General features: G+C 29.1%; 2 protein-coding genes across 3 annotated transcripts in view; one reads left to right on the top strand and one right to left on the bottom strand.

Moving 5' to 3' along the window:
• Positions 1 to 22,442, top strand: part of LOC118194452 (uncharacterized) — a 41,571-nt gene extending 19,129 nt beyond the window's left edge. For both annotated transcript variants that reach the window (XM_085827065.1, XM_035365609.2), the window contains 6 exons: positions 2,820 to 2,906; positions 3,514 to 3,753; positions 14,560 to 14,675; positions 17,340 to 17,406; positions 20,075 to 20,194; positions 22,330 to 22,442. In XM_085827065.1, the coding sequence (XP_085683191.1) occupies positions 2,820 to 2,906; positions 3,514 to 3,753; positions 14,560 to 14,675; positions 17,340 to 17,406; positions 20,075 to 20,194; positions 22,330 to 22,383 (684 nt within the window). In that variant the 3' untranslated portion in view covers positions 22,384 to 22,442. The remainder of the gene's footprint in view (positions 1 to 2,819; positions 2,907 to 3,513; positions 3,754 to 14,559; positions 14,676 to 17,339; positions 17,407 to 20,074; positions 20,195 to 22,329) is intronic.
• Positions 22,443 to 22,571: 129 nt separating this feature from the next.
• Positions 22,572 to 25,241, bottom strand: part of Ect3 (Ectoderm-expressed 3) — a 69,437-nt gene continuing 66,767 nt past the window's right edge. Inside the window, exon 15 of the mRNA XM_035365615.2 lies at positions 22,572 to 23,084. Coding sequence (XP_035221506.1) covers positions 22,770 to 23,084 — 315 coding nt within the window. The 3' untranslated portion in view covers positions 22,572 to 22,769. The remainder of the gene's footprint in view (positions 23,085 to 25,241) is intronic.

Raw genomic sequence — 25,241 nt, 5'->3', positions numbered from 1 at the left:
TGTCTTGGATTCCTGTTAATGGATGAGAGTTCTCATCCACATAGTGCTGAACTCCTCAATGATTACCCAGAGAGTGAGGATATTCGCCGCATAGATTGGCCAGCCAGATCTCCTCACTGTAACTCCATATAGCATGTCTGTTTCCCCCCCCCCATGAGAGAGCAATTTTATCTTACCATGCAAATTGCCTTCCTACAGATGTAGGATCGACTCGTATAAGGATCCTCAACTGCCTGCTGTCTAGTATGCCATCATGCTGTGTGATCTGTCTGCCTGTGAGAGGGAACCATAACTTATATTAAGTTATTTTTTACTTCAATATCATAAAGTAGATTTTGGAGATCCTTACACTATGAACTTGACTGATCATCATATGTACATAAAATGACTTTAGAATGGTACAGCTGTTTGCTATAAATGTATTTATGTATTAATGCAACCACTTATGTGCAATTTAGCAACTTTTTACAGATGGAAAGGTAAAAGTTACTTATCGGGTGCAAGTTGGTGGTTTTCACACCTTTTTTTAAATAGAAAGATTCCCAAACTATCTATATTTATTATAAATCAGTAAACATTATTATATGAAAAGAAAACATAATTTAACAATTTAAAATACAAATTTGAATTATTAAATGAGGATTACATAATACATTAAAAATAAATCATTTAAACTCTTCTTCAAATCTTTCTGTAATTTTTTTGTGCTATTCTTTATTCTTGTTAAAGTACACAGCAATCTGTTTCTGCTGAAAAAAAAAAATCAGAGAACTACAGACTCAGCTTCGTGCAAACTTTGGCAACAGCGGCTATCTAGGAAACATTTCCACGTTGTTCTCTTTCGAAAATTTTCACTTTTGTATACTTTCCAAAATTTTACCATAGTTTCTTTCTTTGCTGGCGAATTCCACAAGCTTATGTTTTAAAACTAAGGCAAAAAATATCACAGTTTGTTTATAAAAACCATTGGAATTTGGAATACAGTCAAAAGTCGTTAATTCGGACACCCATAATCCGGACCTCTAGATGCATGCGCAGAAGATCTTTACGGCTGCGAATATACGAAATACGTTTACGAATGCGCGTTTAATGTATAACGGACGGTATAAGCTAAGCTAAAATTATCTAATTCAGTTAATGTTGCAGATTGCATTGTTCCTTAATCTTCGAATTGGATTCGGCTTATTATTTTTTGCAGATTGTTAGAGCAATTTTATAAAAGTAAGCTTGAACTTTCGATTATGTCAAATAGAATTTCTGATATATATTTTACTAATATGTAAAGGATCTACAAAGCGAAAGTATGTTTCGAAGTCCATTAAACAAAAAATGGGTAAAGGCATATCCTTTGTTTATCTAAACTTTGTTTATCTTTAACGCCGTGGTGCGCAATGAATTGGAAGTTGATTTTTTTATTTTGTGAGGTATTAAAATTTATAATATATATGATCTGTCAGCACTATCCTTATCTTCAGGGCAGATGTTTTTATTTTATTTGGCTTATAATTCCTTACTAAATGTAGTATTTCATCTCGATGTACTCCATCTTTGATATGATTTAAATCAAATTCCTCGTCATTATAATTCGCTTCCGATAGCAAAGAAAGTGACAGGTTATTGAAAACGAAAAAGTTTCGATTGACAAATTAGTCAGTATTCTCGACACAGCAATTATAGGACCTTGAACAGCGGAACTTTGTAACTGAACAAGAAATTATGTCTGTTTATAGAATTAACCCTTTAACTGTCAAGTTATTTTGATGATTTGGGTACACAAATTGTCAAATTTTTTTATTGGAAAAACCAAATGTAGCCGAAATAAACATCTCCCGATATATATTCGGGTATGACAATACGATGCACTCAAAAAAAAAAAAAACAAAATTACCCCGAGAAATACTCGGGCGTGACATTTTCGAACACCAGTGTCTCGGGCATGACAGTTAAAAGGTTAAAGAGAATGTATTATCACATAAAAAACGAAGCAACTTAAACAACTTACATTGAAAGAAATGTTTAATAAAGTAAATAAATAAATATTAAGCTTTTTTTTTTTTTTTTTTTTTTTTTTTTGTAAATTTTGATACCCTTTAGATCATAATTGTTCTTTATTTCATAAATTACGGTTTCATATTTTTAATTTTATAATTTCTGCATGCCATCTTACCAGGTTTAAACTGATGATCTATAATCCGGAAAAATCGATAATCCGGAATCGCCGAAGTCCCGACGAGTCCGGATTAACGACTTTTGACTGTTCAACAAAAAAGAAAGTTGCACAAAAATGTCGGCATTGCTTATTGCAGGATTTTTATGAACATATTTGTTGAAAGAATTGTTATGTGCATGGTTGCCAGAGTTTAGATCATTCTGAAAATTTGGTAACTTCTATTAAGGTGGTTTTGTTAATATGTAAGTACCTAAATGTATATTCATACCAAATTTCATTAAAATCTATTCATTCATTTTTCAGAAATTCCACATAATGCACAAATTCTCTTAATTCTGTGCACAAGTGTCTGACTCAAATTTGGTATACCTTAGGTTTAGCTGTTTGATAAATATTATATTTTCTTTTATATCTTGTGTGTGGATATTACTGCATGGGATAACAAAATTGAATGCTTTCATAAAAATAATTGAAAAATATCTTTGAGTGTTTGCATAGTGATTAATTCATCTTTAAATTATTCGTAATTATGAGAGTAAATCTTAGAAATGTTTGTCTTTTGTGAATTTTACATTTGTGTATAATCTTGAAGCAAAAATGCGATTGTTAATATGAATTTCTTTTAAAAGTTTTGTTTTTATATTTTCAGAATATATCAGAATGCCCTAAAAATTTAACTTTACTTAGAAATAAATGTTCTTGCTGCAGTGATTGCTCAGAAAAGAGGAATTTAGAGGTAAATACCTAAAATTTTACATACACAAAATAAAAGACCTTATTTTTTTTTATTTTGTGAGGTATTAAAATTTATAATATATTTTTTTGTAGATTAACTTTGTTGATGCTTTTGTTTTCCTGCTTATTTTTTCCATCATATCCTAAGAATTTTTAAAATCTGTATTTTTAAAAATTCAGTCTTTATAACTTTGTGATTAAAATTGTTGGTGATTATGATTTTCTACATCAAGGGTTTAGATATTGTATACATACTTGTGTAAATTTCTGTAACAACTGTAAGAACACAGTTATGATGTGTATAGAGGAAAAGAAATATAGATGTAAAATTTGTTATGATACTGTATTAAATTAGTGACTGTAGTCTTCCAGTAATTCCCTTTTTTGACAACAAAGAAAATTATCTGCTTTGAAAGATGCATGAGTATAGTTTTAATTTAGTGACCTGTGGAATAGTTATACTATTTGTGCACTTTTATTTCAAAAATATGACATATAGTTTCAACTAAATGTATTTTTATGCATAATTTATTCTATATATGAAGTAATATATTTGGAAGATAATATATATTTTTGTGGCATGTTTATATAAAAATGTTTTTTATTAGGTCTGCAGTTTAATAGAAAATGGCTTCAAAAGTAAAGATGTTTCATCTTTAAATGGTTCATTTAAGTCCAAGAAACAAAAACCTCTTGATTCTGAAAAGAAGTACACTCATGTTACAGAAAATGAATACACAGAACAGACAGAGGCTTTAAAAACAAAGCCTAAGCTTATCCTTAATGAGGCTAGGTTACCGAATTTACCATCAAACATGAAGAAGAGGTTAAAAATAGCTGAAGATGAGGTTAGTAAGTCAAAATAATGTATGAAAGACATGTAATGTTAATAAAGATCTTTAATTTGAGAAAGTATTTAAAGATTTTCTTACTTGCATATTATCCTATTGACTGTTAAAGTTGGCTACCATCAAACCATAAAAGTTGATGGAGATCACGCCAGAGTTGCACCAATCATTCCTGCAGAACTCGGAAGAAACTGATGCACCTTTATTTAATAAACAACCAATAATTTTTTTGGTGCTTTGTAAAAGGCTTTCATCAATTTCTACTATTTTGTTAGAACCTCCAATTTTACTGGAGGGTCTATAAGTACAAATTTCCAGCAAGTAATTTTTATAGTCTGTTACTGTTTTGTCAGCCATATTCAGCTGACCATATCATTTTTATTAATACACATGTTTTTTGTGGTAGAATCCCACAACTTTGAAAATAATCTACTGCTTGCTGCTTTGTAGTAGGCAGATTACAAATGTTAGTTAGGAAAAAATACAGATTTTACAGTTTATCTAAAACTTTGTTCATAAAAAACAAAACATGGCTTATCAAGAATCAATTGGGGTTACATCAAACAAAATCACAGATATTATAAGTGTATTGTTAAGCCACACCTATCTGTAACTGATGCTAAATTGTGCTCTTTTTTGCCAGTTTCATGGTCAACAGGATAATGCATAAGTACCAAAGTTTTTGTTTCATGCATAATTAAACATCAAAATTGGTGAGGTTCATTAGTAAACCATTATGCATCATTTGTTTATATGTAAATATGTTTGGTAGTTTCTGATTATCCACACTTCTGATTTTAATATACAGTAGAACTGTCATATTTTAGCATATATTTGAATTTGCATGTGACAATAGCTAGCCATACATAGGCATGCCACACATATATTGTGTTTAAATATAAAGGAATTAATAAACATTAACTGTCATTTTGCTAAGTAGTTAACATCAGCTGTAGAAATGTATATATCAGCCATATAGTTTTTCTTCCCTCTTTAATATTTATAATCTTTAATTTATAATTATTTATACACTTTAATCTTATATAATTTCTCTTGTTTTTCTCTTTTTATATCATTTATGAACAAAACATAATCTATGAGCTATAAAATTCACCAAACAAAAGTTTTTCACCAATTTACCAAGTTGCCAAAGTGTTGGCTTAAGATTGTGGATAATCAGAAAGTACTTATGTTTTAACTAAGTTGTTTGATTAGTGATTATTAGGTTCTTTTGTAAGCTATAAATGTATTCAAATTCATTAATTTATTGCTATGTTGCAGAATATAGGAAAGGAGGGTAAGGGTACGCACCTAATGGATTTTTCAGTATGAAAGTAAAACATGTAATGACAGACCTTCAAAAAAATAAGGATCATAGTTTATTAACTATGAAACAACAACAAAAAAAAAAAAAAAAAAAGTGGAAATTATGACTTCATGAGAATATGTATCAAAATGAATTAGGAACAAAATGCATGGTGAAGATGAGACCAAGTTACTCTTGGCACCCGAAAAAGCTAGCAGCAGCAACATATATATGCTCTAGTGATTCCTTATGCAACCATTGCTTACATATGCCACACTGAATCCAATCTTTGTCATATGATTGTTCACAAGCTGGACAGATTGTATCATCATCTGTTTGAACAAACAAGATTGTTCAAACTTGTTTGAACAGTATTCAAAACAACTTTGCTTTTAGGCTTTTCCTTTCTTTGAGTTTGTCTCTATTTTCATTTTTCTTACGATCCCAATTGCCTTTTACCTCATTCTTTATTTTTCATTTTTTTCTGATAAATTTTTGTTTGGGGATGGAATCAGGATCTCAAATTTTTGAGTTACTCTTTTCCTTTTATCTCTTCTTTCGTATTGTTGAAAAGTGACGTGATTGACTGTATACTGACATCTGTCTCTGAAGTTGAGATTTCATTTCCTCCAGGAGCGACTGAAACTGAGCAATCATTATCCAAAGGCATAGCCCATAACCAATGAAGAAGAGTAGTGATATAACAATTGATTTAACATGCACATGCTCTTAGTCACTTTATAATTTAATAAAAATTTTGACATTGGGAGAAATGTTTTAGCATTGTAAGTGTAAATTTTATACTTTTTACTAATTAATAATTATGATATCATAACTTAGGAAACAACATTAACAACTTAGTAAATAGTTTAATTAACTGAATTTTTTTCCTGCTCGTATTTGCATCATAAACCTTCCAGTGTTACACTAAATGATGCTTTATAAATGGAAGTCTGATAGGATAGCACTCAGAAGGGAAATAGTGGCAGAAGTTAAAGATTAGAGACTGGCGAGATCAGAAGAAAGGTGTCAATGATTTAGGAATAAATGAGTGCACTGTAAGAAAAAGACTTAAAGCTATAAATAATTTTGTTAACAGAGAGTTAATATTAATTTAAGTCAAACAACAAAAATCAGCGTTATATTTTCAAATTTTCACAGGACTAGTTTTGATGGTTTTATCGAACTATCATCCTCCAGCTGCAAAAGCGCAAATGTACGAGATAAGATATAATGATTAGATAAGATAAAGTCTGGACAAGAGACAAGCTAATGGCACTATCTGTTGATGAAACCAAAACTGAAACATAATTTCTTTAACCCTCTGAGTGGCCAGGGTTCTTGCTAAGAAAGCACAAATTTCCCAAAACTACTGTGAGAACATTTTTTTTTTTTTTTTTTTTTTTATTTATTTTAATGTAAAAACTCTCTTAGTATTACATACCTCAATTTGTGTACTTTTGATATATTGCCTTAATATCTTTGACATATTTTAATATGCACGTATATATATGTTCTTACAGATATCACAAAAAATATTCTATATATATATATGTATGTATATATATATACGGCCTTGCCGCTCAGAGGGTTAAAGGCTGAAGGCAAAGATAGATTGGAATTAGGGTCGTCAACTAGAACAGAATTTTTTTGAATGTGAAATGCCTTTAGAAAATCCAGTTCACCAATGAAAAATTTTTTTGAATAATTTTGGCAGCAGAAAAATTGAAAGTGTGATTTTCAGACCAACAATGTTGGGCAACAGAAGACTTCTATGTTTCCTTTTTTCTAACATATGCCTCATGTTCCTTAATGCGAAATTTTAAGGCTCTCTTGGTTTGGCCAATGTAAATTAAACCACACTAGCAAGGAATCCTTTAAATACCCCAGGATTTCATATCTGGAATGGGGTCCTTGAGTATGGAACTCGGAATTATATTGATGGGAGGATAAATGACCCGAAAGTTAAATTTCTGCAAAATACATGCAACATTATAGCTAATTGATGGAAAGAAGGGAATGACAACAGAATTTTTATAACCTCCTAAAACAAGAGTGTGCCTTTTGGTGTTGAGATGAGAATTTTTTAACTGCTTGATTAATAATGTAGGGTGAAAACCCCCTGTCAATAGGTATTACTTTTAAGTAATTTAGTTCTTCATCAAAGGGTAGTTTGTAGGACAAACTTGAAGAGCATGGAAAACATAGAAGTAAAATGAAGCTAACTTTTGTTTAGTCGGATGACATAATCTGAAGTATGGTAGAAGGCAAACCAATGAAGGTTTACGGTAAACTGTAGTACTGAAGTTGAGTGTGTTATTTGTACCGTTTGTTGTTTGACTTCTAAATTAATATTTGTTCGACATGTTATTGTATCTTAATTAGAGAGTTAATATGTCAGAGGTATATGGGTCAGTAACTGCAATGTGGAATGTTTTTCCTGTGAGTTGAATCCTGGCCATAGCACAGTAGAATTTTTGTAAAATCTCTGCAATTTCTTACAGCCTTATTACTTTTCCTAAATTTTGTATGAGTCACTTTTGAGCTTCATATGAATAGGTAACTTTCAGAGAGGTGAAGAAACATCTATTTAATGGCTGTAGCACATGATTTGCATGTGGTGAAAGACTTGAAGAGCATGGAAGTTATAGTATTCTCTGGACAAAAACTAACTGCAGCTAGTGAACAATGTGATGAAGGATTACCTGTTATTAACAGAACAAGATCTTCTGCACTTGATTTCACATGCTCAACAAAATGTTTCAACCAGCCATTGAATAAGTCGAAATTCATATAACCAGTGTCACTAATCATCGGTAGAGTCCCACTGGTGTATCTTTGTACAAAAGTTGGTTCATTCCTTTTCTTGAGAAAATTGTGTAGGCAGAATAAAAACTTCTATAGCACTCATACAGCATACAGTAGTAATTGTTTGGCCCCTCTTTGCAAAAGAAATTGTACATACAATATTTTTGCTCTTTGATGTTCTATTTGGGACAGTTGAGATTTCAGTCTCATCCATGTTGAATTTCCTATGAGCAGGAAACTTTTTATCAACACAACAATGCTTCAGATTGTTATAAAATCATGTCACTTGCACTGTTAAAACCCATTGTTCCTGTCACACTGCACTGTTCTGGATTTTGGATGGTCAGTTTACACCTCATACAAAACAATTTTAACCAATCTTTACCAGCTGTTTTCATTTTGTTATTAAATCTAGATGAACCTCCATTCATATCAGCATACTTTCATCAGGTGCTTATGGGTCAAGCCATTAAATCTATCTAAGTCTGTACAATGTTGAGCAAGTTCTCTTTTGATTTCATCTGTCAAAGCTCTTAAATCATCCAGGTGAAGTTGGAACTGTCGGAAAAACAATCATAGGTAATTAGAATAAAAAATGTAATTGTCACATCAAAGTCTAAAAGTGAAACTTGTGTATTTAAGTCTGAAATAAGAAAATCAACATTACAAATAAACATATCTTAAAACAAAATTATGTATAGCTTTAAGTCTTTTTTTCTTAAAATGTACTCATTTATTCCTAAATCATTGACATCTTTCGTTTGAGCAAAATGATCTTTAACTTCTGCCACCATTTCACTTATGAGTGCTGTCCTATCAGACTTTCACTTATAAAGCATCATTTAGTGTAACACTGGAAGGTTTATGGTGCAAATATAAGCAGGGAAAAAATGAGTTAATTATTTACTAAGTTATTAATGTTATTTCCTAAGTTATGATATCATAATTATTAATTAGTAAAAAGTATAAAATTTACACTTACGATTCTAAAACATTTCTCCCAATGTGAAAATTTATATTAAATTATGAAGCGACTAAGAGCATGCGCATGTTAAATCGATTATAAACAGCAAATTGTTGAATCAATTATTGATAGCAACACCATGCACTGCAGTTTAATTCTAATACGGCTATGTTCTTTGAAAGGGAACAGCCATCATAAATCATAATACCAAGAGTTTACATTTAAAATTATATAAGATTTTTAAAAAAATGCATTTTGGACCTAAAAGCCAACTTGTAGATTGTAAACATAAAACATTTTATCCTATTGTGGAATCCTGTCAAACATAAAATTTAGCAGATATTGCCAAACTTGCACCAAATATTCTGGCAGAGGTTTAACGGAACAAATCATTCTCAATATAGTTAGACAATAAAGAGATACAAATTACAGATACAGCATTAAAAAAAAGTAAATCACTCATCATAATTTTTGTGTTTCATCGCCATTGTTTATGTTTTCAAATAAAGTCACACATTGTGCCTTTTTTGATGCCACGATCCTGTAACTTAAAAATACTCCACTACATACTATCTTATAAGAGAGAGACCCCAAATGTTAATATTTCTTTTGCAAAGTGCAAGGAAAAAATGGTACTTCAATCCTCCTTTACAAAAATTAAACTGGCTTATCAAGCATTAATTGGGCTTACATAAAATCAAGGTGAAGTTCTTATGATTGTGATGTGCCTTCATGTTTATCTGTTTTTGGTGATAAATCATACTGTTTAACAGGAATGTGTATGTGATAATAGTAAAAAAATCTCTATAATGAAATTATAAATGTCTCATTTACGTAATTTGGGGGGAAATTTATTTTCCCTAAAATTCTGAAGTATTCATTTTACTTTAGCTTTCGAGTTAAGAGTTGAATGCCAAATAGTCAAGCTTTTACTGTATTTCATTTTCTCTACTAGGCAATATATTTCATAAAGGAAAAAAATCTTAAGTTGCATTATAATATGAGGGCTATTTGAAAGACAAGTAAAATAAATGAAAAGAATTATTCTGTAAATATTGTGCTTATTATCATTTTATTCCAACTTCATCCAGCAGTGTTTTGAAGGCTGTTATGTCATTTTAAAAAATTAAGAATTGTCAAGTTGTTCATTGTCAAGCCCTTCAAAGTATCAATGACTTTATTATCATATTGAAATTTCTTTCCTTTGAGCATTTCTTGTAATTTGGGAATAAATGGAAACATGAGGGAATGAAGTTACTAATAAAGCTATATCTTGCAGCTGTTTGGATCTCAGGTCATGAATTAATTTTTATCTTTGCAATTATTGTTGTATTAACTGGTACATTGTACATTAACTCTCTTTTTGTAGAGACATGCTTATTTAGATTTTTTGTTGCCTAATGTCAAAATAAATTAGCATAATCACATAAATTTTGTGTTTATGACTTCTTCCTTGTATCTGAAAATTATTTCCTGCATATGTTTGATTTCAGTTTCCTACAAATGAAGAGGTGTTCAGTTGCTTGTGTGGGGAGTTCTCGATTTTCCCCAATTTATTTTATTTAAATTTCTATTTATATATTATTATTTCAATATGAAAGAAAAGTGGCTGTGTAGAGGAGGCATTCAAAATTTTCAAATGACCTATAATAGTTAAAGAATTTAAAATGGTTCATCAGCTACTTTTGGATGAACAGAAACACAGCGATTTTCCTAAGAAGTTGACTTCAGTTGAGATCCAATATGCCTTCTCTTGAATAACCTTGATTCAGATATGGATTGTCTTCCTTTTCTTCTTTTTTATATACTTTTTTGTATTTCTATTGTTTTGGGGATTTCTTCTGGTTTAAAGGCACTAAATTGATGGGGCCTTTTACGTTTTTTATTGGAAGATTTTTGGGATTGTACTGGTTTTAAATTTCGTTTCTTTCATGTCTTTGTGATATTAGTTTAAAATTTATTACTCTTTTTCAATAATTAATTAATATTTCAACAGCATTTTGTGCAGAAATGATTTGGGATATTTTTGGTGTAAAAAATGTGTGTAAGACTCGCATTAAGGTGTAGGGAGGAGGTTAAAAAAAAAAAAAAAAAACTACAGTTTTGAAATCAGCATGCCTGTTTAACTCTAAAACAGCTCAAAAGTCAAACTGAACAGAAATTGTGTTAAAAGTTCTTCCCTAGGTTATTTTATGAACAGGGTTCTGTGTAAATAATAATTAGCATATAGTATCACCTTTACATTTTGAAGGAAAAAAAAGGAGAAGAAAAGCAAAAAGTAAATTTGTGATAAAATACTTTTAAACATTTAAAGACTGTTCACATTTTTCATTTTACAAGTATTCCAATGATATTCTGTTTAGAATTTAAATCATGTAATACTATATGTATCAGATTTACAGTTTTAAAAAATCAGGTTAAAATTTTGTACTTTTCCTTATATATTAGAATTTGCATGGTACAAACATAATGTGGTTTAAAAGACTAATTAAAAATTTTAAAGAGAAAGCTTAAGTTTTTGGAATATGTTAATGTAAAATTACAGTGTGATCAAATAGCAGTCAACATTCATATTTAAGGATTACTTATCAGAAATGATTAAATACTTTAAATCATTATTTATTTATTATTGAAAAATGCATTTGAGAAAGTAAAAATGTTTAGGGTCATTTTCACAGTAATGAAAATATCATCAGTTTTGAAGAAATTCCACAGTGTAATGAAGAAATAATCTGTCTAACATATAAACTGTAGTCTTAAGTTAATTATTCAAACTATTTCGCCGGTATAACTTTTTTCACTTGACTTTTAATTGGGGGGGAAGAGCAACAGAAATCATTTGACACTGTTGTTCTATATCATGGCTTATTTTATCTGTCTTTCTAAATTCCCAAATACTCTCTAATTATTCAGTCTGATTGAAATGATCTTAATCATGACCTTGGCTTAATAAAAAAGTAGTCTGAAATATTTGCATTAAATTTAAAGAGATGGAATCTCTTAAAAATGGATAGTTTTCATCAGAGATGGCAAGAATTAAAATTTAAACATATATTTAGTCAAAAGAATGATTTTGTGTATTGGAGTAACGTAGAATCCTTAAAAGGATTGTCCATAGAATCTTTGAAAAGTAGTTCTAATTTATAAGGAAAAGTGCTGTCTATCAATGCTCCTTGTTGATGCCACATACATTAAATAATCTCATAAAAATAATTTTTTTAAGCAGTATAGATTGTGTAAAGTACTTTTGGCATATATGTGAAGATTTGTAGTAATAGTTTTATTTCTTAGATTTAAATTTAATGTAAAAGATATTTTTACTTTTTGAGTGAATTGCATTCATTACATTAAAAATGTCTAACCTGAAACTGAGATATTAACTCCAGGAATAAGTTGTAGTTTTTCTCAGTCAGTAATATATCCTCACATAAAATATACTTTCTACTTGTTTGCATCAAATAAGATTTAATGAAAAACTTTGTCTATTAAATCTGTACAAACTTTGCCTTGTAAATTAGTTTATGTTAAAATAGATTTTACAGGAAGGCAATGGAAAGGTGAGAATATTCGTGTTCTAAAAACAAAGTTTACCAGAATTAAGGAAACCAAAATAAAGGTATTTTTTATTGGTTTTCAAATTAGAAAAGTTATGAATTATCGTTCTTTGAATTTCATGCATAAATCTTAAGCATAGTGATGAACTACTTAAGTAACCAAAAAGGAGAAAATTGAAACTAGACAGTTATAAATTAAGTTAACCCTGTTTGGTTACCTAATTAGTTAATTGATCAGTTAATGAAAAATGGGAAACTCACTGGACTGTTAGAAAGACAGATATTTTAGTTTTTACTCAGTGAGTAAGCAGCTGCATGGAGAACATTTATATGAGGATACGTGCACAGTGAAACTATATTACAAAGGAAAATGGGACCTCAAAATGGTAAACTGTTAAAAAAAAAGCATATAAACGGTGAAGTATTGAAATTTTAGTTTATAATTTTATTCTAAGGTCATTATTATTAATTTTAATGAATTATACATGTAAAATGAAAACATTTTTTGTTTAAAATTAGTTGCTTATAAATGTTTTCTAATAAGAAAAAAAATAGTAACTAAATTGGAAATCCGCATCCAAAATAATATAACACTCAGTAGTTTAAGTCCGTAACAAGCAAAATTGTATTTAGATTTAATAGAGTTTTTTTAAAGCAGAAGTATGATTTAAATTATGCCATAAAATAGATTGTTCTTTATTTATTGACTGGAATGGATGGCTAAAGTTAGTTACTTACATATTATTTAGGCTTCTTATCTATGACACATGTAAGTTACTTTGTAGTCTGCAAAGTGCTACAGCCATTTGTCTGAATGTTTAGGCCAGGGATTCCCAACTGTATGCCCACAGCACCAACCAATCATTTTAATGTGTGACTGCCACTGTGTGATCCCAATAAAAATGTTTGTTTTCAATAAAATTCTATATGAAGGTTTTTCTTATCTTTAATGAAATAGAAATTGCATCCAACACAGATACCAGCACAAAACGAAATGTGACCAATCTCTTTTCATATGTGCATGCATTATTAACTTTATTCAACTATAAATTAACCTTAGAAAAGTAAATGGTGCCCGTCGTCCAACAGATATTCTAGAATGTGCTCTTAGGAACAAAAAGGTTGGAGACCCCTGGTTTAGGCACAGTGACACTAAAAAAAAAAAGCTCTTGAAAGCTAAATAAATTTTATTTTCAAAGGTCACATTATAAAACATTTTTGATAATTATTTGAATATTGTATGTAATGAATGATGCATTGGAAGTCAGATAATTTTGTTGTTTTAATTAAATATTTGCTAATAATATTTGGCAAATTATATACAAACCACTGTCATTTTAAACGTTTTGAACAAAAAATACAGTCTGTCCTCTGAGGTTTTAAAATTTTTGTCTTCTATTTTAATATTGTAATGAAATAGTACATTTCACCATGCTGGTTAAATATATGTAAGTAATACAAATTTAACCTTTAAAATGAGTTAAATTTAATAACAGTGTGCTAACATTTAAAACTGTTGTCAACTTATTTTAGGTAACTTTATTTTTTGAAATATATCTAAAGAAATTTGAAAGTATTAAAAGTGCATATAAACTCACATTTTTTTATCTTAACTGTACACCAAATATATTGTTTGAGATATGTATGTCTATTAAGACAGAATGAGTAAAATGTGTTTTTTAACTTTTTAACTTTAAACTGTGTTGTCATAACTTTCCTTTTTGCTTCATTCTTGATGCATGTGTAACATGATTATAAAAGAAATGACAATGAATAAAAAATCATTCAGACACTTAAAAAAACTTATTATATAATGTCAAATAAATTTTAATGCATGAAATTCTGTCAGCCCTTTGTGTTCTTCAAAGTGAATATGAAAGTGATATATGAAATTTCTTGTAATTTATATAATAATATTTAACTTCCAAGCAAAAAAAATAAATTATGCATATTTGCTGATTTCAATTCAATATTGTAGAATCCTTCCATGTGTTTTTATAAGTAGTACTTTTTTTTTTTTTTTTGAAGAAAAAAGGTTTTTTGAATGTTTATCATGCTTATAAGCATAATTAGTCAATAATTCGATGATTATATCTTTTGCATTAATACTGGTTTTTTGATTGACTAAATTATTGCAGCACTAAAAGCATTTCATTATAAATTTTACCTTTTAGTCAATATTTCAATGTACAGATGAAGAAAAGATTAAAAATTTGACAGAAAATTTATCTAAAGAAGATGTAGCAGCAATTTTAAAGGAACTTCACTCACGACTTCTGCAAAATCAAAGGTAAAATAATATGTATGTTATATAGTTTTGAAACAGAGTATAACAGATAATTAGTACATGTATAGTTTTGAATTAGAATATAATAGTTATATAAAAAAGCTTCTTATACTTTTTGTCACTAGAATTTATATGATATAATATTTATCTTTTATTTCATGATATATCATAAAAACTAGGAACTAAATTCCGTACCTGCAGAAACTGAAGTTGACTTAAATTATACTTATGTAACATATAGGTGCTGCTCAATACTGATTACAATCATTATTTAAACTGCATGCAAATTTCATTCATATACAACTTTAGATTAGTGTCTTTCCTCTTCTTTGTGGAACATTTATCTTTTATCACTCCTTTTGTAGCTATTACACATTTTCCTTTCATATTCATCTCCTTTTAAAGTATATACATTATACAAGTATTTTACTTAGTCTGCCCAAAGACAAATTATGTTTTCCTTCTCATTATAAACAGAAAACAATGTGCTGTTTTCAAGTGACCTTATAAAATGTGCAATAGTGTGATATTCATAGTAAGGATGATTAATTGTGATACATATCTTGTGTGAGTATAAATGAAGTTATCTTTCTTCATTAACCAAGTAATACTCAAATTGTTACCATTTTCATTTACCTGATTTTGCTTTTGGCAATTTTCTTGTATTATGGTAAAATTTATATTATTGTGCTTTCAAACATAATTCTTAGAAAATTTTCTAAGGTGATTGATTAGATCAGAGAACATAGAATGAAGTGAGGTGACATCATGCCACTGTATTGTAGCCATGAGCCTGTGACCTTGCTGCTGTGCAGCAAAAAGAACATCAGTTTTATAATGTTCCTAGACTAAGACATACTGCCATGTAAGCAAAAAAAAAAAAAAAAAAAAAAAAAAAATGGACTCTGAAAATTCAAAGAAATGACTTACAGCCTCATTTCTTATTACTTGAAGTAATGCAGTTATGCTGAATTCCAATCATTGACATAGCAGTTCTTGGCCTCAGCTTCTTGGAGAATGTGCATTCATATGTGTAGAACCATTAATTTGAGAAGTGATTTGAGTGAGTGTTTCAACTAGTGCGCTATGAAAAAATATAATGTGCTGTGTTTTATGCCTGTCTGTTTAAAAAGATTCATTACCTGTATAGAAAGCAACATTTAAGAAGTAATTGAACTTTTTTTTTTATAGGATCTTTGGTAATCTGAAATACCTTAGTGTGTCTAAATGCCATTTATCAATCAATTTCTGAAGAACATTACACACCCACTTTGTGTAATAAATAGTTTGGAATAATATATAAAATATATTTATCAACTTACTTCTATGATATGTATTATATCATGCAAATACTTATATTTTTATGATACTTATACAGTCCTTCATAGAGCACATTCTACGTTTTTTCTTATAATATTATTTAGTTTTATTGTTTATTTCCAAATTTAATTGATTTACTTTTATATTGATACTCCTATTTCTCTATATTAAAAATAAAATAGGAAATTTCTTAAAAAACATTAAAAAATAATTTTGGTGTAAAAATTTTATCAAAGATGGCTGTACAGTAAATTGAATACATATGTGTGAGGAATTTTTAATGTTTTCCAGTATTTTATTAGTCATTCTGCTATTGTTTATTCTTTAAAAGGCTAGTTTCTTCAGAAATGCTCCTGATTTTGAGTCTGGTAATACCTGTATAATATTTCTTTGAAGGCATCACAATTTTTGTTTTTCTCTACTTTGTAAGTATTGTTTTTACACAATACAAATTTTTTTCATTATTGTCAGATAAATTTTTAACTACTATCATTAACCATATTTTCATCACTCAAATCTTTATCATTCTCAACAAAATAATTATGTATTTTTCCCCATTATTCTTGTCTGGATTTGATAGATAGCTAAGTAAATCATCTCATTTAATCATATTTCTTACATTTAAACCTTCAAACGCAGACTTGTGGGTTAGCCTAAATCACATTCATAAAGGAACTCTAAATCATTAATTTTTTTAAAGTATTAAAGTACTATGTGTTATAAAATATAAAGGGTTCCAAAAGTTCAGGTCTGATGATCTCCTTTATAAATCTGCCACTGTAGATATTGTTTATAGTTATAATAAAACAGAATGGTATGAAACAAAATAAGCATTCATGCTTTGTAAAAGACATGACATATAGATTGTCATTAATTTAATCATGACTACAACTATTTGAACAGATCAAGATACTGATAGGAATTGTGGGCGGGGTATGAATGGAGCAACAAAAATTGGGCTTAACAATCTCTATGAAATTAGAAAAAAATGTGACTTTTTTACTTATTACAATAGCATTAACAATTTTCAACAATTAGAAGATAAGTATTCTGTTAAAATGCATTGTTCAATGACTATGTCTGAAATAAAACATAAAGAAATTCAAAAATGTATATAAAAATTACTTTTGAAGATTTAAAAAAAAATTATTCCCTGAATTGTTATTATACTATTTTTTCCTTTAGAAAGTGCCACTATATCATTAAAAAATGATGGCGTAATACATGTTTATGTCATAAATGTGGTTAATGTAAATAAATATTCTGCATATTATGATATTAATTTTTACACTTTTAAATGTTCTTTCTCTTTCTTGAAGTAATAAAAGGTACTTAAATTACTTTTAGGCATCTTCCTGGTGTAAGAAAATGGATAAAATATATATTAGCTGCACATTTATTACATTTAAATACTGTAAGTAAATAAATTATATGAAATTTCCATTAGTTTACAATTAGTTTATAATATTGGATGTTTTCATTTGCTGTTTTTTTCTTTTGATTAATGATATATAACTGAGCAAAACTTTATTTAATTATGTTAACAGTATATAATTTGTTCTCATGCATCTCATAAATGTATTTATTTTTCAAATGTTCAAGCCCTTTTTAATGAGAACTTAAATTAAATACATTAATAAAACCACCCCCATGTTCAAAGCAACAAAGTGAAAAAAGCGAACAAAAATGTATTCATTCAAATTTATTAGAACTTCCGCAACATATAATGAAATGCATTATTAGATGTAAATGCAGAGAAAATAATTAATACATTAAATAATAGAAGTAAACGCAAACATTGAATTTGGGGAACCAGTTTAATAAAAGCCCTTCTGTACAACAGCTTCAGGAGGATGCAAACTGTTGGTCATTTTACCTATAGTTGACTCAATGTAGTAATTTTGAAACAGTTTGCTGAGGTAGTATTTTTCCTGTTAATGCTGTTAAATAAGAAGCAAGTTGATACACAGTAACAGTACTTTAGCATTATGCTTCCAGACACAAAAAGCAGTCATCCTCACTAGGTGGAATCCTTCGTTGTTCAGTTGCTGGTCTTCATGATATTGATTCTTCTCTTTCACACTTAAGCAGAAAATGATGGAATAATTGACATTTAGTGTTCAGGTTATTTTCAGTTATCACTGGTTCCAATTTTAGAGGCTTTGTTAACTCCCATTTCTTGGTGTTACTCATATGCCATCTGTTTATTTTTTTAAATTTTGCTATTTCAATTTTCTGTCTGGAGACCACAATGCATAAATGCTGTACACAAAGTAAGCCATTTTTATACTTTACATGCTTCCGTGTTTAAAAAATGGAAGTATGCAAAATTTTTTCCTATGGAATAATTTATGTGCACATATTATCTGTTATATATGCAGATTTTCAGGCTACGCATTGTTTTTCACTATGTTAATATTTCCATTTGTTACTTAAATTTTGGTTACCAGTGTATAAAAACCGGTAACCCATTTAATGTATGTATGGGAAAACAATATGGTTGTGTGAAATTTTTCTCCCACATGTAAAGTACTAGTAAATTTTCCTATATTACCTTACACTAAATATATTCCTCTCTTAACAAGCAATCCTTATACGTTCTACATAACTAATGTCTTAATTAACAAATAATCAGGGGCGTGGCAAGAGGGGGCATCTGTCCTCGGGCGCAGAATCCAAGGGGCGCCAAACTGATGTTTCGACATTTTAGAATTAAATGTTTTCCATCCTTGGCAAGCAGTAGGGGGCGTGAAATCTTCAGTTGTCCCTGGACGCTGAAAACCCTAGCTACGACTCTGCAAATAATGAACACTAAATTTAAAAATGAGGATACTGCACAGCATTTTATTGCATCTTTATAATTTTAACTTACTCTGCATGGATTTAAAGTTTCCTTACATAATAAAAAATTCTGCAATGTCTTCTGAAACTTATGGTTACTAGAGCAATTATATGTATAATTCTAAGTTTATTATTATTAAAAGAAAAATCATTCATGAACGATTTTTCTATTCTATAAAATTCTACTGCTGTCACAGAAGCAGTAGAATTTTAGATAGATATTAATGATAGATATGTTTTAACATGAGTAATAGAGCTACAACAAGGAAATATATAAAGGCATGAGGAATTAATATAGATCTAGGCTATTACTTAATATGAAATTTACATAGAAAAAATCTGCATTAAAAATGCCATCTAAAGTACTGAATGAAAATATTTAAATTAATTTCCAAAAATCATTTATTTTTATGAAATCAAAAGGAAAGTATAATTTTTCTAATGGAATCATATTGTGAAGATATTTGGTAATAAGATAAACTAGATTAAAACTAAAATTCTAATATTGTTATCAAAAAGTTTAATTAGCTTAATTCCTGTAAAGTCCCTATATAACACTGTATTTTCTGAAAAAATAAAACTATTCCAAATTATATATATGTTTATATAAATTTATTAACTGAGCATTTATTCTTTTAGGGCACTCACTCATAATCCTAAAAATATATTTGCAGGTATTTATTTCCAGTATTCAGTGCATTCACTATAACAATTATTTTAGAAATTAATTAAATACTATTTTAGAAATTAATTAAATACTCATTTGATAAAATTTCACATATTTTCTTTATTCAATCCAGTATCTTCTTTCTGTCCTCATAGCAAACAGAATATTTTGATAAATTTCAATTTTTTTAAACTTTGTGATAACCAATTCAGAGCAAAATGAATTTGTATTGATTTCTCCAGAAAAATACTTGAGCTTACCTGAATAAATGAATTTAATCTTATCAGTAGATTAGCAGAGGTGCTAGGACCTCCAATAATCGTTATTCGGCATGTTATTTTAGCTCAGATTATCTGTAGATTATAGTGTCAATGAAGCCACAGAAATAAATTTTCATTAGCCGATTGTAATAATTTAACTATAGAACAATTGCTATAACTGAAATTAATGAATAATTTAATGCATTATGAAATCTTTTTGTTACTTTTTTTGTTAGCATTCCAGAATATACATTTTGGAATATTAGTTATATTACTTGATTATTTCGCTTAATATTTGTTTATTTTTCTTTTAGAACAAAGATCTTGCAGATATTTTACATTCTATTGAACAGTTAACTGATGCAAGGAGAACAAGTGAAACTCTTTCAAAAATGTCTACTTTAAAAGGTCTCCTAAGGATATATCAAACAAAGGTTGAAAATCTTTTAAATCATTTAGATGTAATAGTGTTTATTTGGTTCCATTCTAGTTCCGTAAGCATAACCTAGACCATCAATCATTACTTCTTTGTACGAAGTAAAGGAAGTATTGTAATCACAAAATATTCCAGGTACCATATTTCAATGAAAATATCCATTTTGACCACTATCAAATGCAATTTAACTATGTTTTTCCATGACATCTGTGCCTAAGGACAGAATAAAGGACTCTTTTTCCCAAAAAAAATTATAAAACTGATTTAAAATGGATTCAGAAGAGATCGGCGCGCAATGAACTGGAAGTTGATTTGTCAGCACTATCCTTATCTTCAGGGCAGATGTTTTTATTTTATTCGGCTTATAATTCCTTGCTAAATGTAATATTTCATCTCGATGTATTCCGTCTTTGATAGGATTTAAATCAAATTCCTCGTCATTATAAATATCACGAATACAAATCAAATAGTTTTCGGGTTGCACTTTTCTAATTTCGACTATGCGTAATGTATGCTTTACGCATGTGCGCGTTGAAAGAAATGTTTAATAAAGTAAACAAATATCAAGCTTTTTTTTTTTTTTTTTTTTTGTAAATTTTGATACGCTTTAGATCATAATTGCTCTTTATTTCATAAATTACGGTTTCATATTTTTAATTTTATAATTTCTGCATTCCATCTTACCAAATTTAAACTAATGATCTATAGTCCGGAAAAATCGATAATCTGGACGCCGAAGTCCTGACGAGTCCGGATGAAACACTTTTGACTGTATTATCTGCATGCTGCCAGAGGTGGCAATTACACGGTACGCATGCCAAACTTGACAGGTCACAAAAATTTCTTAGCATGCCAAAACGTTAAATGTATCAACAAAAATAAATAAAATAACTGGAAGACTATTCTTTGTATGTCCTGAAATGATGTTATAGTGGTTTGGTAGCATAAATGCCACCTTGCATATTTGACAACTTTGTACAGAGTGTTGTATGATTGGCTGTTAGTATTTCTGCTAAGGCTGGTACAGCAATGTTATGTTTTGCATTTTAAGGTGGTGTGTTTGCTGAAATAGAATTTTTTTTTAGAAATTTCAGAGAAATATCAGGAAAAGTTGATCAAATCATAAATTTTATAGTTGTATGTGACATGCATAAAGGACAAGCTTTTAAATGGTGTTGACTGTGCGTGTGATACTCTTTTAGTATGAAAGAATGTATATTGGCTAGGCTAGGCCCCCATCTTTAGAAAGATCTTCGAATTACCTGGAAGAAATACACCTTTTTTATATCATTTGAATAGGGATGATTTGAAAAAAATCTAATACAGGATGGTTGACAAAATTATATTTTTCATGGACATATTATTTGTGCATTTAAATTATCTTAATAAAAAGTTAGAAGGTAGTGGAAAAACAGTTAAGATTACTTTTGGACTACTAAGAGAATCTGAATGTAAATAAGAAATTTTTGCTAGAGGTATTGAATCTGAAAACCTTAATAATTTTCAAAAACTTAAACCTTTTTTTGGATAAAACATTAACAAAAATTAATTAGAATTTAAAAACTATAAAGCTTCAAATATTCTTTATTCTATTAAAGAACAATTTTCAAATAGATTTAAAGATTTCAAAAGAATTAAAAGGCTACAGAAAACTGTAAATAATCCAAACTTATTTGGCATAAAGGATTTAACTGGACTTTTCCCAACCTCATTAACAGGATGGACTTAGAAAATTTAGAAATGCAGACTGTAGATCTGCAGTATTATCTTATTTGGACACAAAAATTTATAGATATGCAAAAACTATAAAAAAAAAAAAAAAAAACTGGAGTTTATTGAAGGTATAGAAAGCTGAAATTTCACATTGAAAACTCAATACTAGAAGTGTGGAATATGCCTTTGCTTTAAAATTAGTAATCAGATTGTTAAGCATTTTTTCATCCACTTACTCTTGCGAGTCTTTTCTCTGTATTAAATCATGTACTGTCTAAGGACAGACTGGCAGTGGAAGACTCAGCAGCATATATTACATTGCAAGTAACATACTTTTTTTATCCATATCTTGAAATAATTAGGATATGATATTGTACAAATTTTTCTTTTTTTTAAGTAATTTATATATTGCTTTTATAGGCCATTTCACAAGAATTAAATTTTCCCAGTGATGTCGAAGATATGGAAACCTGAAAGTGATATAATTATACAATTTGTATATTAAATTATAAATAAATTATTTTTAAAGGAAATTGTTTGCATTTTTTTTCTTTCATGTTCTCATTCATATATGCATTCTTTCATGCACGAATGATTTCTACACCTAATTGTAATATTTTAGGTAAAAATAATCAGAAAAATTTTAAAACATTTACACAAACTACTACTGTACATTCTTTTATTTTTCTAAATACAATTTTATCAAAATGTTTACAAATTTATTAAATTCATTATAAAAGTATTGCACATGAATTACATTACATATATAAAATATGTATAATAAATAACAAAATCCAAATTCTTATATTTATTCAACAAAAAATATAATCCCAATATTAATGGACGGTAAAGATTATCATTTAAGATAAATTTTTAATACTTTTTATAAGCTGTGTTAATTTTTTATACATAATATCTCTCAGATATTTTTTACCATAGAAATTGAAACTAATTTCAGTACCGGAAGGAGTAGTGCCATTTACAACAGGTTTCTTTACAAATTTTATGGTGCATGTATTTGTATTTTGGCAAGGAGCATGTTCCAATTCTATTAATATGATCTGATTTACTTGAGGTGCTTTTCTGAATAAAACACTTGGAGCATATAATGTTACTTGAGGTCCCACTATTGGCCAATAACGTCCAAGATTAAAAGAGTTAAGAAAAGCCACACCCTAAAAGTACAAGCATTTATTAATAACATATCAAACTATATAAAATAGAGCATTAAAATATATATTGTTTGTTAAAAATAATGTTTAATTTGTAAATGTGTCTGTAGCAATAACAAAAGCTAAAAAATATTAGATTTTTAAATTTTCTATTCATTATGTATATACATTGAAGTTTTTTGTAAAATAATTCCATTACAGGGTTTTCTGCAAATTTAAGGAATGTAAAATTTTTATAATATGCAAAGCATTATATGTATCTTCTAAATTTAACTCCACATACTCTCGAGGCTCTCCACGCTACAACTCGCGATGCAGTCAACGACACATGAGCACAGCTCCCGACTCTTTGGTTCAGTCATTCCCAGAGCTCAATACGCTCTCTCGACGATGCACTAACTGCAATACACTAAAAGACTCTTTGATGTATTCGACGACCAACTCGGCGCTAGACTTTGAGACACTCACTCAATGACTGACTATCAGCTCGCTAGACAAGGCACACACATACACTGACTGCGGACCAACAGGGTTTATATAGCTTTCGGCTCCAAATGTGGCAACCTTGTTTTCACTTGCCACTTTATGGGAACCCTAAAATTTGCTTTGCGGAGAAGCTATTTTACCACGCCTGGACATTTCGTAACAATAATAAGGTCTGAATATTGAAAGACTATCACTGCGCCAGATGGGGGTTTTGAAACGCTAAGCCTAATTTTAGAAAAAAAAATCAGAAAAAAAAGTTTCTGTTCTAGCATCATAATTTTTGGAACCATTTTAGATTATTACTTGAGCTCTTATATATGTTAAAATTAGCATTTAATATCCTTTTTTTCTTTATTTTACATGAAAGTATATTTAAAAAATTCGTTATCTTGTAAAATAATTTTCGGAAGCTCTGTTCAATTTATTCCAAAGTTTTAATTGACAAGAATCATTATTAAAGTTTAAAATTAATAAAACAATACAATAAAGACTATTTACAGTAAGAAGTAACAAAATTTAAAATGAAGAGTGAGTGTGAAAAGTCTCGAAACACGGAGAAATGCAAATTCTTACATTGCACGTTCCACAAGCATAATATGCCTGTTTCTTTTTTCTTTGTTTTAGCACTGTTTGTGAACACATTATGCACCTTCTTTGGGTTTTTTCACCCTTCTCGTTCATACAAAGTGTACGAAAATGGCTACCAGATAATCGGATAGATGCTGGTACAACAAACTGCTTTTCTTCTCGATAATTTCCATAGTTCTCGAACATTTGCTCAATCAGTTGCATTTTAAATTGGAGAAATGGCGTTTTAATGCCATGTTTTTTGTCAAAAAGAATGTTTGAGTTCAATATTGTTATATCCATCAATCCCAAAAACAATTTCTTGTACCATTTAATTGATTTATGAAAACATGAATAGTGTATCATAACTGCGTCTCCTATGTCTACACCACCCACGTTTTTGTTATAATCAATGATGCATTTAGATTTTAAAATGTCTTCTCCAGTAATTCTATCTTTTCTGCCCGATTTAGCCATTTTTGGTCCATGTATGCTCGTTAGCATAAAAACAACTTTTTTTTTCCCCCTTTGAATGCAATGATGTTTGTTTTGCTGCATTACTTCCAATTCACCCTTTAGTTTTTTTCCTGGAAACTCGTTAGGTATTCTTTTTTTCTGTTTTTAATATTGTTCCACAAACATTCGTTTTTACAGAATAAAAATATTATGCAAGAGATGGGGAACTGAAGAAGCGATCTAAATATAAATTATACCCTTTCTCACATAAGTCACTCATCAATGTCTTCACTACTTCTGTTAAGCATTCCATTTCTGTTCCATTGCTCTTAACATTCCTGTGTCCTTCCTGCAGTATTTAAAAAAATTCCATACATAACCGATAACTGATTCGCATAATTTAAATATTTTTATGCCGTAGCGCGATCTTTTGCATCGAACATACTGTCGAAAGCCAAGACGTCCTTTCCAAGCAAAAAGGGATTTATCTATGCAAATATTTTCCTCGGCTATGTAGCTTTTTTGAAATTAATTTTTTTAGTTTTTCTATGATTAGTCCTAGTTTTCCCAACTTTTTAGTGCTCTTGTCTGCGGTAAAATGCAAAAATTTAAAAATATTAAGGAATGTATTTCTAGGCATAATTCAGAATA

The sequence above is a fragment of the Stegodyphus dumicola genome, chromosome 11, assembly GCF_044657685.1.
Source record: "Stegodyphus dumicola isolate Sdum_Otavi_A_Nest chromosome 11, ASM4465768v1".
In the NCBI taxonomy this organism is placed as follows: domain Eukaryota; kingdom Metazoa; phylum Arthropoda; class Arachnida; order Araneae; family Eresidae; genus Stegodyphus; species Stegodyphus dumicola.
The sequence above is the reverse complement of the archived record's forward strand: the minus strand, read 5'-3'. Positions and strand labels throughout refer to the sequence as shown.